Source organism: Sinocyclocheilus anshuiensis, unplaced genomic scaffold, assembly GCF_001515605.1.
Source record: "Sinocyclocheilus anshuiensis isolate Anshui unplaced genomic scaffold, SAMN03320099.WGS_v1.1 scaffold988, whole genome shotgun sequence".
NCBI lineage: Eukaryota > Metazoa > Chordata > Actinopteri > Cypriniformes > Cyprinidae > Sinocyclocheilus > Sinocyclocheilus anshuiensis.
Window position 1 is genome coordinate 721588 of NW_015548246.1, and position 16684 is coordinate 738271.

The following is a 16684-nucleotide window of genomic DNA, read 5'->3' on the forward strand; positions in this document are numbered from 1 at the left end:
TTCGCTTGTAATATATATATATCTCATTTTCACAGACTTTTAAATTAAATGTTCCCTCCTGGTGGAATGACCTGCCCAACTCAATCCGAGTCCTTAGCCATCTTCACGAATCGGCTAAAAACACATCTGTTCCATCTTTATTTGAGCCTCTAACTCTAGCATGCTCTATTCTAATTCTATTCTTAAAAAAAAAAAAAACTTGTCCCTTTTAGACTTGCACTCTATTCATTTACTCAATGCTAAATATGTTAACCTGCTTAGGTAATGAATAAGGCGGCATTATAAAAAATGTAGAGAAAACAATTTAATATATTTTGAGATATTTTCAGTCAGACATTCGCAGTGGATAAAATAATCTTAAAAACTGCATGGATCATACAGAGATGATTACAGAATGAATAAAGGGGCAAAAAAAAAAAGCACAAAAATCCAAACAAGCTTATTACAACATTTGAAGTACCACAAAAACTTCCCAGCCCAAGATGACATATGTACAGAATATACACAATTGACACCCTTACACTGTGGCTTCACTTGTACACTATTGGGACATATAAAGAAAGTGGGGCGTTCATGCTAAAACGAGTTTTCACAAGATTTTCGCTTTCAAAAAGGCACAAGTAAATGACGTAATGAAAGTATAGTTTTTAAAATTGATATTATGGAAACTTAAATGGTTTCATCTCTGCTCTACAATCACACCCCAATGCAATTTACTAAAATGTACTATTTAGCTAAAACCCCTCATTTGTAACACACGAGCAGAATGAATTTGTTTGTAAAACCAATCACATTTACGAACACAAATGCATTCGGCACATTTCATAAATGAAGTCCTATGGCTTAAATATTACATTACACATATGCATCTGAAAATCTATATAGATACAGCCAATGGATTCATCAATTAAATCCTATATGAAATAGTTTTAGCTACATTTACAATAAAAAAGAAACAATTCAACTGGTGTCACCCAGATTATTTTGTGGGCAACAACACTGATTTCATTAAAAATTAAGACAAAACCTAACAATGAAAACATTTCATTTTAATCCGATTTTGGAAAAAAAAAAATCCCAAACTGCAGTTATAAGGAGGTTGTTGTGGTGTGATATACCGTCCAAAATCTGCTCAGTAGCGGTTGAGTTTGTCAGGGTCGTTCGATGCCATCTGCGAGAAGTCTTGGAAAATGTCCTGGTACGTCTCATCTCCTGCAAAGAGAAAACCGCTTGATTATGGAGGAAGCAGAGTGCCATTTACCTGCATCAAGCACTAAACACACACACGACTAATCAAAACTCGCACAGACACAGAGAGATGAACTCATACCTGTGCTACTTCAGAGCAGAAACTCAGCAGGAGATCGCAGGAGGAAAGGAGGAAATGCAGAGGTGAAAAGCACATGACACCAAACGATGCATATGAAGTACGTTTATTGACTATTTACATTGATATTTAGCATGTAGTAGCACATTTTGATGAAATATTGTCAATAGCGAACATTTCCGTTTAAAGAGACGTTCTGGGTTCAATACGAGTTACGTGAGAGATACAGACGTTTGGCAGTTGTGGCAAAATTACCACATAAAATAATCAGTGCCAACAGTGACAGAGAAACAAAGCAGATAAATGAAGAGAGCTGCTCACAAATATATAACATGGTATATACAACAGTATTTCATAATTTGCAAAACTATAATTCCATCACTTACAACCTTGTAAACACCTTCATGTTTTTTTTTTATTTGCATAATAAACCTGAGACTCGGCTTTTAGACTGTGCTCAGTAAAGAGATTGCAGTAACCATATGATGCTTAAGTGTTGAATTATAAGGTTGTTTAAAAGAGCTCATTTAAAATGAGTGAAATTCTAAGAGGGAAACACCTGTCGCCAAATGGAGGGAGAAAATTAAACTCTTTTGAACGAAGCTCCATATGTGTCTGTGCGACCAGCAGTAAAGTCCAGCTCTACTGCGCCCCTCTGTGACCGATGCCAGTCCCACAACTCTAGCTAGTGATTAGATGAACTCATTTGGCACGTTCATTGACGCTTACGGAGCCCCGCACACGGCATGCAGAAAAAAAAATAAAAAAAATAGTAGGCTAAATTGTGCGCACGATTTACTATTTCGTTCCCTCGATTTATAAATTGTGCGCATGATTTACTATTTAGTTCCCTCGATTTATGAATTGTGCGCACGATTTACAATTTCGTTCCCTCGATTTATGAATTGTGCGCACGATTTACCATTTCGTTCCCTCGATTTATGAATTGTGAGCACGATTTACTATTTCGTTCCCTCGATTTATGAATTGTGTGCACGATTTACCATTTCGTTCCCTCGATTTATGAATTGTGCGCACGATTTACTATTTCGTTCCCTCGATTGATGAATTGTGCGCACGATTTACTATTTCGTTCCCTCGATTTAATTAATGCTAAATGTGAATATTTTCTCATTTTATTTCTGTAATGTAAATTCTGTAAAATTTCAATTGATCTGCATAAAACAAAAGGCTGCTACATAAAATATATATATTTTTTTTAAGTAAAAAAAAAAAAAAGTGCTAAAATAGATTTTCAATATAGATAATTTTTTTTTTTTTATTTCGTTCCCTCGATTTGCTAAATCGTGCAAACGATTTATAATTTTTGTTCTTGCATGTCATGTGCGGGGCTCCGTAGACGCTAAATTAAATAAAAAATATAATATTTATAGTAACATTCCGACTGTCACATTTCCCTTGTAATATACATACATAAACTGTAATTACTTAAAATATTTCAGCTATTCCACAAAAAAACGATATAAAATTTTAATATAATAAAAAAAAATAATTCAATATAATTTACATATTAATTAATAAATTAAAATGTATAATTTTTAACAATTATATAAATAAATTCTTTAGAGAATTCATATATATATATATATGAATTCTTTAGACAATTCATATAAATCGTTACCAAAACATGCATTCATAACAATTACTGATATATTATCTATGGTCAAATACAGTGTTGCCTCATCCAGAACTAATACTGAATTGTACAGACATAAATGTAGTATTTCTAAACATACTGATTTGATTTAGACTGCTACACTTCCTCAAGTATAATGAAGTGATTAATATCAGGAATGATCATGAATACATTGGCTGGGCCGAGTTTATCATCACACTACTCTTACAGACTGACAGTTTTAAGACAAACATACACAATGCAAATAAGGTGCATGTTTTCACGTCGACTAGTTATTGCACATGTTCCAGCAGCAACGTCCTATTATTGTTAACTTCACATTAAAATACTAGACTAGATGAACCCATCCTGGGGCCCAATGAAGCTCAGCTTCATGTGATATCCGTGTACATTCACTGGTTTTGTGTGTTTGCTTCAGGTTGTGGCGATTTCGCCGTATGTTAGGAGTCTCTGAGCTGTAAGTTTATGAACTCTTCCATACACTTCCGATACTGCATTTCAGTAGGGCTGTTAGAGTTATATTGACCTGACTGACTGTACAGACCTTCTGATTCACGCATCTCCTCGTTCATCTTGGCCAGCCGAAGCCTGTAGACGGAAACCAAGACCACATTACACACTTCATGTTTTATGTCTGACACAAATGTCTCTACACAGCAAACAGCAATGGCAACTCACAGCGTGACAATATCAGCGTTTGCTGCCTCGACGGCGATTGAAAGCGGCGTTTGATTCTCGACATCTGCTGCGTTCTGATTGGCTCCCCGTTTTAGAAATAAACACACTTGCCTGCAGCAGAAAAAAATATATAGATTCATGACAGTAAACCAGGAATCACAACTAAGAAATGAGCAGCACATTCAAACAAAGGGTCAGAAACAAACCGCAGCAGACATTTATACAAGAAGAACTGCGTGCTGAGCAGAACTGACCCAGTGTGGCCCAGGATAGTGGCGTGATGTAAAGGTCCTCTGCCCAGATTGTCCTGCTGATTGACGCTGGCTGAATTCTGGAGCAGGAATTCACAGGCGACCAGAGACCCCTGATACAGACACACACAGGTGATAAACGCATCAGACACTTTCAAGATAATAATACTTTTGTAATGTGATGCATTTCATATTTACATTTTTGCATGCACTGATGAATCATACGATAAAACCAGGAGCATTAATTATTTGAAAGTGAAGCACACATTTTAAGAATAAAATAACCTACTGTGTACAATTAGTTGTTGTTGACAAAACAAAAAAGCAAAACAAAGCAGAGAAACAAAACAAAAATAACAAATTAAACAAAGCCAAAACCAAAGCAAACTAAATAAAATAAAAACAAAAAAGCCAAATACTACACAAAACAAAACATACAAAAATTCAAACCCCAAAAAATAAAACAAAAAGCAAAACAAAGCAGAGAAACAAAACAAAAATAACAAATGAAACAAAACCAAAGCAAACAAAATAAAATAAAAACAAAACAAAAAGCAAAATACTACACAAAACAAAACATACAAAAGAAAACAAAACCCAAAAAATAAAACAAAAAGCAAAACTTAACCAAGAAAACCAAACTAAAATAAAATAAAAAAACCTGGAACCAAAGAAAACAAAAAGCAAAATACTACACAAAACAAAACATACAAAAGAAAACAAAACCCAAAAATAAAACAAAAAGCAAAACAAAGCAGAGAAACAAAACAAAAATAAATGAAACAAAACCAAACAAAACAAAAACATGCAAAAAAACCTAAACTAAACAAAACACAAAAGAAAACAAAGCAACAAACTAAAAACACAAAAGAAAACAAAACATGAAAAAACTAAAAACACAAAGAAAATAAACAAAAAACACAAAAGAAAACTAAACACAAAAAATAAACTAAACACACACACAAAAAATAAACAAAACAACAAACCAAACAAAAAGCAAAATACTACACCGAACACACTCACGCACAGAAGAATACTTGTGTAATATTTGCTGAAGAAAGCTAGTGAGAAAGTCAGTCTGTGAGTTTTCCTCCAGTGTATCAGGTCTGGCGTGTGTGTGTGTGTGTGAGAGAGAGTGAGTGGCTCTGGCTGCTCACCCCGTGTACAGCCATCATGAGCGGCGTCCTGTTCTGCTCGTTGGCGTTGGTCCAGTTGACTGCTGCTCCGTGAGCGAGCGCTTCGGCCATGTCCGGCAGACTGCGGCAGAAAGACGCCCAGAACAGCTGCAGGCCCGGCGTCGGCTGCTGCGGCTCGCAGGAAACCACCAGACCTTTCCCAGAGCACTCCTCCTGAGGCTCGGAGATGTGCAGCTCTGGGCCGTCTGAACCAGAACAACCACACAATCAGAGTCAGGAACAGCTGAAGACTAGAGGACAGCTTCTGCTCTGCTCGCGCCGAGGGAGATCAGACTGACCTGAGTCGTTGAGCGCGCCGGAGGAAGAGCTCGAGCTCAGCGTCTCTCTGCTTCCATCTGCCAGCTTCTGCACGTCACCGTCTGGGCTTTTCACTGTCAAACAGAGAGACACTTACACACACACTCTTCTGTGATACAGTGTGCAAACTAGGATTGTAACGGTACACAAACACGATGGTTCGGCACGTACCTCGGTTTTGACATCACGGTTCAGTATAGTTTCGGTACAACAGGAGGAAAAAACTAAACAAACTGTTGTTTTTTATTTATTAAACAACTGATTACTAAACAAATCGATCGGTCTTAAAATAAATTAAATTGTAATTAAAATATTCTTTCAATAATAATTAAAAATCTACCTCTGCTTATGGTAACTATAGTGAGGCCTTTTACATTACTATAAGGTTACAATTAACAACAAAGCTCAAACTTAAATTCAATTACTATTTATTTTTAACTATAATAATAATAATCAACACTCAAATAAAAAAATAATTGTATGCTAACATGTAACAAATTAACTTCTGAATTATACAATTTCTATTTGTTGCTGAAATATAATCATTTACACAGTGGCTGTCACAACTTGTTTATTTAAAAGATGTATTCAAACATGCATTAAAGACTTCACTAACAGGTAGGCCTAAAGTAAAATATAATGACTACATATAATATTTCGCGAAATGCTCTTCTCTAGACTTCTTTCTAGCAAATAACGAGCTGTGGACACTGATGACTTGCCTGAGGTAAATTAAATCCTACGTGACATTTTAACAATTTTTTTGACGTCTTTTCGTGGTTAAAACACTGATTGAGCGATTATGTGAGGCATGATTTGTTCATTCATGTTTATTTTGCGTTAAAACTAGTGGTAAAGAGCCTTTATACAGCGATCTGTCGCACCATTCAAAGAGCACCAAAATATCATTTATTGTCTGAATTTCCTGAAAAAAATCGAATGATTTCTTTGTTTTTCTACACATGCGTACTGAACCGAAAGACCCGTACTGAACGTGTGATACGAATACGTGTACCGTTACACCCCTAGTGCTAACCATCACAAAACACAGCTTGACACAGGAAAACCAATGGAAATTAGGGATGCACAGAAATTCTTGGCCAAAGCTGAAACCGAACAAAATGAAACACTGGGCCAAAGGCTGAATACCGAACACAGATTTTTTTTCCCCATTTTTTTTTACCATTGCATAAATTAAATAGACAAAATGTGCTTTTTGTCTTGCTTTACAAAAAAAAATCAATTACAAAACAACAATTAAAAAATATTTGCTTAACAATGAACATTTTTTAACATGGAATTTGTGCGTGTATTAGAAAACATAACGTTCTGAAGTATATTTAATTAAGGCCATTTCGCAATTTCAATCATCATACAGTAAACCAGCAACAACCACCCCTTCCTCTTTTCATTGGAGACATGCGATGCAGTCCTAAACGGTCTTTCGCTGTCAGTGCTTGTAATGATTTTTGCGTCTTTCTCGGACAGTTTTAAATGCTTCCACACTGCCGACATGTTTGCTGCATTAGTGCGCGCCTCTGCTTGATCATGTCACGTCATTGTTCGGTACACCGAAAAACCCCGCTTTTTTTTTTTTTTTTTTGCCGTTTTCGGCCAAATAATTTTGGTTGCCAAAGTTCGGTGCATCCCTAATGGAAATGCACAAAAACGTCCAAAGGAGAAGACAATGGAAATGTATGATGGGATGTTGAAGTGATGGAGAGATGAAAGCCAGCAGGGTGTTGATTGAGCAAATTTCATTTTTTCATTTTAATTCAATTTAAAACTAAATTTGATGTGAATATGAACTTCAAAGAAGATCAAATAACTGCTAATAGTAGCAGTTTTTCAAATGTACTACATTTAATTTTTCATGTTCGTACACACATCAAATGGAGGAATTCAGTAAAACTAAAATGTAATTAATATAATCAATATCTGAAATTTGTGATGATATATTTTTAATAACTTTAAGAGATTACAGCTTAATATAATGTATAATGGACAGATTCACATTTTGACTTTTATAAAGTAAACCGCTAACAAATTTGTGGATGTTTTGTGCTTATGGGAAATTTAAAATCTGTTTTATGGCTGTAATAATCACTCTGACAGTATTTAATTTAGTTTTTAAGAAACCTGTCTAATCAGTTAAAGAAATGTATCGACATATTACAAATGTATTATTTAAAAGTAAAAGCATTTATTGTGTTTTCCTGTTTAAAATAATCTATTGTGCATGATCGAATACATCATTGGCAATAAATAGGTGTAATTAGTCAAAATTAATAATATGAATTATGTTTATAAGTAAAATTTTTTTATGACTAATTTAGTTGAATTTTCAGCTTATATGTACATTTTTTTATAAACTTTTTTGAATGTTTTGTTGTGTTTTGTAAGATCACAATAAAACAGCATTCATAATCCATAATACTTCTGTAATGTGATGCATTTAAATTTTACATGCACTGATGAATCATACAATAAATCCAGGAGCATTTATTATTTGAAAGTAAAGCACATATTATTTTAAAAGAAATATAAATTATTTTGTACAATTAGTTGCTGTAAGTTGACAAAACAAAGCAGAAAAACATACAAATAAAATGAAAAACAAACAAAAAAAAACAAATAAAAAATTAACAAAAAAAACAATAAAAAATAAACCAACCAAACAAACAAAAAAGCAAACTACTACAAAACAAAAACAAAACATATAAAAGAAACCTCTCCCCAATAAACAAAGCAACAAAACAAAAAGCAAAAATGAAACAAAAAGAAAATCAAAGTAAAAATAAAAGAAACAAAAAAACCGAAACTAAAAAAAAAATTAAATAAAAAAGCAAAACAAAACAAAAAGCTAAAAACTACACAAAACAACAAAACAAAAACTACAAAAGAACCCCTCCCCCTTAAAAAAGCAAAAATTAATCAAAAACCAAACAAAAATAGTTAATTAGTCAAAATACTATTATATTTTGATATTGACCAAATTATTTAGATTTTATTTTGTCATTTTCTGCTTTCGTTATTTTTGTTAAAGATTTAATTTTGTTGTGTTTTTGACATTTTTATTAATTTATTATTATTTTTGTTTTGTTGTTTTTAAATGTCTATATAGTTTTTGTAAATTTTATTTTCATTTAGTTTTAGTAAAACACGTTAAACTAAATGAAAATGATAAATATTGCCTTGTTAACAAGCTTTTATTTATTTCAGTTAACAAGTAACAATTTTAGTCTATTTTACTATTTTTTATTTTTTTTTATTTCAGTTGAGTTTAGTTGAGTTGAGTTTAGGTTAGTTTAAGCCTACTATAATAACCCTGGATTCGATTCAATTCAATTCAAATTCCCACTCGTGAAATGAAAGTGATGCAGCTGTGACGCTGTGAGTTCTGCGGGAGACACACACACAGCTGTACTTACGACAGCAGGGCCTGGCGGAGGAGTTAAAGTAGGAGAAGAGAGAATCGAGCTCATCTCCACAGAAGAGAGACTCGTGGCTCGCTTCAACAACACAAAAGCCCAGAGCAGCGTTAGGATCGCACACACAGACACAGAGAGGAGCAGAAACACAGAGTCAAACCAGTTCAAACATCCGTCTAGCTGATCCCAACACATCACTCGGAGGTTACCAGCAGGTTAAAGCAAAGGTTAAAGGGAGCCAGCAGAGGGTAAAGCTGCAGCAGAAGCAGACGTGACGGTCCTCTCACCTGAGGAAGCAGACGCTGTTGACGCTGACAGTCCAGATCGAGCTTCAGAGCAGCCGCTGAGACGTTTATCCTGTTGCCTCAGTGATAAAACCTTCTGTCTGGTCTCGTCTTCGGAGCGTCTCTGCACAAACCTGCGCTCCACGTACTTGGCTTTGATGTAGGCCTCCACCTCATGCCTGAGGAGACACAAGTGATCAGCTTTCTCACCTCAACATGCATTTAGTTTTTCATTAGTAATGGTAGAAAGTCATCTTGGGTTTTCTTGTTCCACGTTTAACTTTACTATACTGTGTACTATCTCTGAAACCAGCAACATGTTACAGACACGCTGTTGTATAAAATGAACCATGCAAGCTTTATGCAACAGACTAAACTAAAATAAAAATCCACATGATATTGATCTGTCATTTGGTTTGCATTCTGAAAGATTACTTTTCTAAAATCTAAAACGTGATCTACTGCCATCACTACTTGAAAGAAGTCTCTTCTGCTCACCAAGCCTGCATTTATTTGATCCAAAATACAGCGAAAGCAGTCAAATTGTGGAATAGTTTTACTATTTAATATAACTGTTTTCTATTTGAATAAATTTTTAAATCTAATTTATTCCTGTAACGTAAAGCTGAATTTGCAGCATCATTACTCCAGTCTTCAGTGTCACATGATCCTTCAGAAATCAGTATAATATGCTGATTAAGTGCTCAAGAAACATTTCTGATTATTATCATTAGTATCAATATTTAAAACAGTTGAGTCATTTTTTTTTCAGGATACTTCGATGAATAGAAAGATCCAAAGATCAGCATTTATCTGAAATAAAAAGCTTTTGTAACATTATACACTATACCATTCAAGAGCTTGAAGACAGTATATATATATATTATAGAAATTATAGAACATTTATATAAGAAATTATAGAAATTAATACTTTTATTTAGCAAGGATGCTTTGAATTTGTCAAAAGTGATAATAAAGACATTTATAATGTTACAAAATATTTCTATTTCAGATAAATGCTGTTCTTCTGAACTTTCTATTTATCAAAGAATCCTGAAAAAATTCTACTTGGCTGTTTTCAACATAATATTTTTTTTTTCTTGAGCAGCAAATCAGTATATTAGAATGATTTCTGAAGGATCATGTGACACTGAAGACTGGAGACATGACGCTGAAAATACAGCTTTGATCACAGAAATAAATTACATTTTAAAATATATTCAGATAGAAAACAGTTATTTTAATAAAATATTTAAATTTAATATTTCATAATTTTGCAAACAAATGCCGGCTTGGTGAGCAGAAGTGACTTCTTAAAAAAAAACAAAACAAAAAAAAAACATTAAAAATCTTACATGTTCAAACTACTGTTCAAAAGTTTGTGTCCAGTAAGAGTTTTTTTAAATTATTTTTTTAGTAAAAAGTAAAAAATACAGTAATACTGTGAAATATTATTACGATTTCAAAAAGCTGAATTTTCAGCACCATTACTCCAGTCTTTAGTGTCACGTGATCCTTCAGAAATCATTATAATATGCTGATCTGCTGCTCAAGAAACATGTATTATTATTAACAATGTTGAAACATTATAAATGACTTTACTGTCACTATTAATCAATTTTATGCATTCTTGCTTAATAAAACAATTAATTTCCAATTACATATTAAAATATATATTTATGAACAAAAAAAAAATTAAATAAATTCAACGAAACAAACAAAAAAAAAATTTTAATTAAATAAAATGCCTGTGCAGTACCTGGGATCTCCTGGTTGTGGTTTCCTGGCTCCTAATTCTTCTCGCCGAGCCTCGTAGATCTGATTTATGACACCATTTCCCAGCTCACACATCAGCTATACAAAAAGTAACTGCATCATTAATTCATATATAAGAACTGAAGAAGGTTTTTTATTATTATTATTATTATTATTCGAAAGCTGGACCACTTTGGAAAGAGGAAAAAAAAAATCTTGAGAAATGTCTTTTTATAATCAAATCTGTTTCTTAAATGAAGACATCTGAACAGAAAAACAAAACTTGCTACACCGATCCTCAGCGTGTCAGAAAAGCATCTCTGAATTCACGGCGTACGAGATGAAAGAGCTGCTGATGTTCTCCGAAGGACGGCAGCATCTGGACTGAAGTTTGTTTCCATCCGTATGTTCGTCACGACTCACCTTGAGCAGCTCAGGCTCCCACGTGTCCAGCGTCAGAGACCTGACCTTCGAGAAATGAACGCCAAGACTCCTGACAAACAAAAAAACCCCAGTATTGTTAATAAATCACACAACACACTGTCTGATATCTTCTGTCTCATACACACACACACACACCTGTGAATGCCCGAGCACTGGATGCAGAGCGTGATGCCCAGGTTGATGCTGGCCCAGCACGGCTCCGGCTGACCGCAGTCGCAGCAGATGCTGTTCCCGCCGATGCCCATGACCCTCTGCAGCGCGCTCTCGCCCTTCAGACTCCTCTCCTTCACCTCGCCGGCCGAGTCCAGGCTGCACGTCGATGTGGACGACTTCCCGTCCATCTTCTGCCAAACACATCGCACTGTTAGCAAGGCGCCTGTAGCGCGGCATGAACTATAGCCGGATGAGAGAGAAGCTGCGCTACCTCGGCGTCCTCTGCTTTGTCTCTGAAGGCTGTGGCGATGCTGTTTTGGACGGCTTTGATCCAGGCTTGTCGGAGTTTTTCAGAGTCTGCTTGCATCATACAGCTCCTTTAACAGAAACAACATCAATCATATGTACAGTATGACATACGCACTGAAAGATAATCATCATGTTTATCAGTATTTTGTCTTGTTTTCCAGTAAAATATCAAGAAATCATTTTTAGACATAAACTGCGAGATGGAGGAAAAGCGATCTCGCAGAAGGAAAAAGCATGCATTAAGAGCCAGGGGGGTGAAAACTTTTTGAATTTGAAGATCAGGGTAAATTTCACTTATTTTGTCTTCTGGGAAACATGTAACTATCTTCTGTAGCCTTTGAAGGGCAGTACTAAACGAAATATATATAAATATATATATTTAGACAAAATAAGAAAAATGTACACCTCCATTCTGTTCAAAAGTTTTCACCCCCCGGCTCTTAATGCATGGTTCTTCCTTCTGGAGCATCGGTGAATGTTTGAACCTTCTGTAATAGTTGCATATGAGTCCCTCAGTTGTCCTCAGTGTGAAAAGATGCATCTCAAAATCATACAGTCATTGCTGGAAAGGGTTCAAATACACAAAAATGCTGGAAAACCAAAGAATTTGTGGGACCTGAGGGATTTTTCTGAAGAACAGCAGCCAGTTTAACTGTTCAGGACAAACAAGGGACTCATGAACAACTATCACTAAACAAAAAATTCAGGTAACAACACAGTATTAAGAATCATGTAAACTTTTGAACGGGGTCATTTTTATAAATTCAACTATTATTTTCTCTTGTGGCCTATATGTAAACATCTTTTGTGTGAAATATCTTATTTAGGTCAGTACTAAATAAATAGTAACATGCATTTTGTATGATCCCTCTTATTTTGGTAAAATAACTAATATTTTGCAGATTCTGAAAGGGGGATGTAAACTTTTGACCTCAACTGTATACACACACGTAAGTTTGAAAAAGTGTTGAGAAAAATAAACCTTACTTCTAAATACATAAAATACATATCAAACGCCATTCATTCATTCATTTTTGGCCTAAGCTATGACATTTTATTCATGCTATGATTAAAAACAGAAACAGTTTGCAAAACTGGTTAGAAAAATAATATTTAAAAAATATAATCTAGAAACAAGAAATGTAACGTAACATTTTTATGCGTTTTATTTGTAATGGATGTTCAGGTATTTTTACTGTAAAAAAGACAAAAGACAGATTGGGAAAAATGTTACATATCAATATACTGGACTACTTTTTTAAAGTACTTTTGTAAAGTAAAGTTTACTTTTTTATATATGCTGTTTTTAAAAATTTTTTTTACAAGTAATATTTTTGGTAACACTTTATTTTAAGGTGTCCTTGTTACACGTTACATGTACTTACTATAATAATAACAATAAATTATGCATAATTACATGCAAGTAACCCTAAGCCAAACCCTAACCCTAACCCTAACCATATAGTAAATACATGTAGTTAATTAATATTTCTCAAGTACTTAAATGTATAATTACACTGTAACAAGGACACCTTAAAATAAAGTGTAACCTTATTTTTTATACTATTGAATTAACTTTTCTTATTACACTTTCAATTTTCATTTTAATTTTAGTAGTTTTGTTACATGCTTTTTTGTTTTCATTAGTTTTCATTACTTTTTTTAAAACCGATTTCAGTTTCAGTCATTTGAGTACTTACATTTCGGCAACACTTCTATTTTTTTTATCTAATATTTATTTATTTTTTATTTATTTTTAATATTTATAAAATAACAAGGTTACACTTTATTTTAAGATGTCCTTGTTACAGTGTAATTATACATTTAAGTACTTGAGAAATATTAATTAACTACATGTACTTACTATATGGTTAGGGTTTGGCTTAGGGTTACTTGTATGTAATTATGCATAATTTATTGTTATTATAATAGTAAGTACATGTAACGTGTAACAAGGACACCTTAAAATAAAGTGTTACCAAAAATTATTTATAATTTATTTTAACTATTTTATGTCAGCTTTATCGCAATTACTGAAAACGATTTTAATAGTTTTGGTTACAAATAAACTAGTTTCACAAAAACACTAGTTACAAGTGATGTAGCATTTGTAACAAATGTAACACCTACGATTTGTATTTTATATATGACCAACAATTTCCACAATCTCAGCCATTATAATTATAATTATAGATAATTGCAGCACAGAAATGACACTTTATCATTTAAATTAACAGAAAAGTAGCACATTTAAATTATTGTGTTCAAATAGTGAACGTGCAACTTGTGTTCCTTGCAAAAACTAATCATAACAGATATGAGAATCAGAACTGTGTGCTTCAACTCACTTTGTTGGAGAAACCACTTCGAAGCAGAATCTGCGCTCGATGTCCTCGCAGTGTTTGACGGTGCATAACCTCAAGTCCTCCACCACAACCGTAGGGTTATCCTGAAATAAAAATGCCAAAATGAGTGCTAAACACACAGCTGGAGTTAGAAATTACTGTCGGTTCTTCTTATATTCACCTTAAATTTCTTTTGGTACACTAGCTGATTGTTCTGAATTGAGAACCACCGCCTACAAAGAAAACGCAGTTAGCGACAATGAACATTTAGTCAGCGTCTACGTAAGCGGGCGCAGTACGATTTTGTCTTGTCCCAGACCTGTTCCAGGTTTTGAAGGCGTTGCTGGCCCTCTTAAACAGATATCCCTCCATGACGATCCCATTCTCTGCGTCCACATTGTACTCCAGCTTGGTGTCGTCATTTGAGAAGTCCTGAGCACGACAACAGTGTTGAACTGAGCTTTTCAGATCTTAATACAGCAATTATTAGCCACATGAAGCCAACGTTTTGCTTAATGGACGATACGTGGATGATAAAAGCTTTGTAAAATGAAGTACTTGGCTACAACAAACATTACATGAAGATCGCAAGAAGAACATTATACTTGATCTCAGCCTCTGTCAGATCTGTTACAGCTCTAACCCTTTAATTATTATATGGGATTCAAACCTACAACCTTCTGGTTACTGTTCCAGATCTTTATGTTTACATTTCATTTAAAGGGATCGTTCACCCCAAAATGAAAATCCTGTCATCATTTACTCGCCCTTGTTTTGTTCCAAACCTGTATGAGTTTCTTTCTTATGCTGAACATAAAGGAAGATATTTTAAAGCATGCTGGTAATCAAACAGTTGATGGACCCCATTGACTTCCATAGTATTTCCTTGGAAGGGACCAACAACTGTTTGGTTCTTCAAAATCTCTTTTGTTTTTGTTTTTTGTGTTCAACAAAGAAACGTCTGCAGGTTTGGAACGACATGAGGGTGAGTAAATGATGACAAATTATTAATATATAATAGATAATAAATTACTTGCGCCTCAGAGCGAGCAGACGAAACAAAATAAATGCTGACATTTCTTTCGGAGGTGGATGCCTGCTGTTTGGGAATGCAGTCGTGTAAGGCAATTATGCAGAAATACGACAGACTTTGCTCGGGCACTTCAGAATGACCATAACAACATTTCAGATGCTGTGCAACAAGATCGGTCCGCTGGTTATTCAGGTTTTGCCGTCCCATCGCGCAAAGTCACATTACTTTTTTGATGCGCATAGTAGAATTTGTTCAGCAAATGTATTTCCAACTTCCATTATTCACATTAACACTTTCTCGCACAAGTCAAAAACCACCTCAAGCGAGTGTAAAAACTTTTTTGGGGAACTAAGGGATTTTTATTCGAAATTTGGCATTCCCATCACTCATTTCTGATGCGATACTTTAAAATGCGTATTAAAACGGTGACTGAAACATAGCTACTGTTTACAAGCTGTTATATTGACGTCATTCCGAGTTTGAAACACTGATTGAGCGTTTCCATGAGATTTCGGTAAGTTGTACTCTTTTTTTTTTTTTTTTTTTTTCAATACTTTCTTTGTTTTTTTTTTTTTTTTTTTTTTTTTTACATACCTTCGTATGTTTATTCTTGTTTATTTCGTGCTTATTAAAGCAGAAGCTGAGGCGCTACAGCGATCGGTCACTCCCCATTAAACAATGCCAAAACGGCATTTATTGTTTGAATATTGTAATAAAATGGACAGCATTTGAAATCTGAGAATGTGTTGCATATCAAACGTAACAACGCACAAAGCTTACTGTGATTAACTGAAAACAGGCTAGACTAATCTATTCTTGGGATTTAAGAATCGATATCGTTTCGTAAAAATGAGAATCAATTACAATCGAGAAATCAATATTTTGTTTACCCAGCCCTAGCGCAGTGGGCATAACATCACAGTACTGCACGAAATCCTAATATGCCGCTCTGGCCACTGGGTCTTGTTCACCTCAAGAACAATCTAAGATCCCTGCTTCCTGTAGATGTCATGTGAGCTCGGCTGAGCTCAGACTAGTTAAGTCAAGCCTGGCTGAGCTCAGACTACCAGAGCTACAGTAACACTAGAGCGTCACTGGATCCTGCGTTTTTGTCTGTGAAACCTCAAGCAGCTGAAGACAGATAAGAGTGACATACTAGTAGAGGAGGTTAGTTTACAGCCTGAATCCAGTCTGATCTGCTCTAGGCCGCACTACTAACAGATCTTACATCATATCTCAGCGGAGAACAGAACCCACAAACCGTAAGACTCCCACTCAACCAACTAACCATTTAATAGACACTTTATTCAAAGTGACCTACAGAAAACTCAAACAAGGGCAGCTTTGGTTAATTTTAGGGGGTTGAGCATTATTAGCATGAATTTTGCATTAAATATTATATATTTTGCTTTAAATAAATAAATAAGTTTGCTGTCAAAGGGTTAATCATGTTTAGTCGCATGCAAAATTAAAGTTTTTTGTTTTTATATATATATATATATATATATATATATATATATATAC

The 16684-nt window shown here is 34.4% G+C and overlaps 1 protein-coding gene across 6 annotated transcripts in view; it reads right to left on the reverse strand.

Moving 5' to 3' along the window:
- Positions 1-235: 235 nt before the first annotated feature.
- Positions 236-16684, reverse strand: part of LOC107655281 (arf-GAP with coiled-coil, ANK repeat and PH domain-containing protein 2-like) — a 25821-nt gene continuing 9372 nt past the window's right edge. For 2 of the 6 annotated variants that reach the window (XM_016442729.1, XM_016442734.1), the window contains 14 exons: positions 14447-14559; positions 14309-14360; positions 14131-14231; positions 11745-11850; positions 11456-11664; positions 11300-11369; positions 10881-10975; positions 9125-9300; positions 8838-8918; positions 5388-5480; positions 5071-5294; positions 3917-4026; positions 3663-3773; positions 2993-3572 (listed from right to left, as the gene is read on the reverse strand). In XM_016442729.1, coding sequence (XP_016298215.1) covers positions 3425-3572; positions 3663-3773; positions 3917-4026; positions 5071-5294; positions 5388-5480; positions 8838-8918; positions 9125-9300; positions 10881-10975; positions 11300-11369; positions 11456-11664; positions 11745-11850; positions 14131-14231; positions 14309-14360; positions 14447-14559 — 1689 coding nt within the window. In that variant the 3' untranslated portion in view covers positions 2993-3424. Of the gene's footprint in view, positions 1213-2992; positions 3573-3662; positions 3774-3916; positions 4027-5070; positions 5295-5387; positions 5481-8837; positions 8919-9124; positions 9301-10880; positions 10976-11299; positions 11370-11455; positions 11665-11744; positions 11851-14130; positions 14232-14308; positions 14361-14446; positions 14560-16684 lie in introns of those variants that run through there. The other 4 variants (XM_016442731.1, XM_016442730.1, XM_016442733.1 and 1 more) reach the window with 4 other exon arrangements.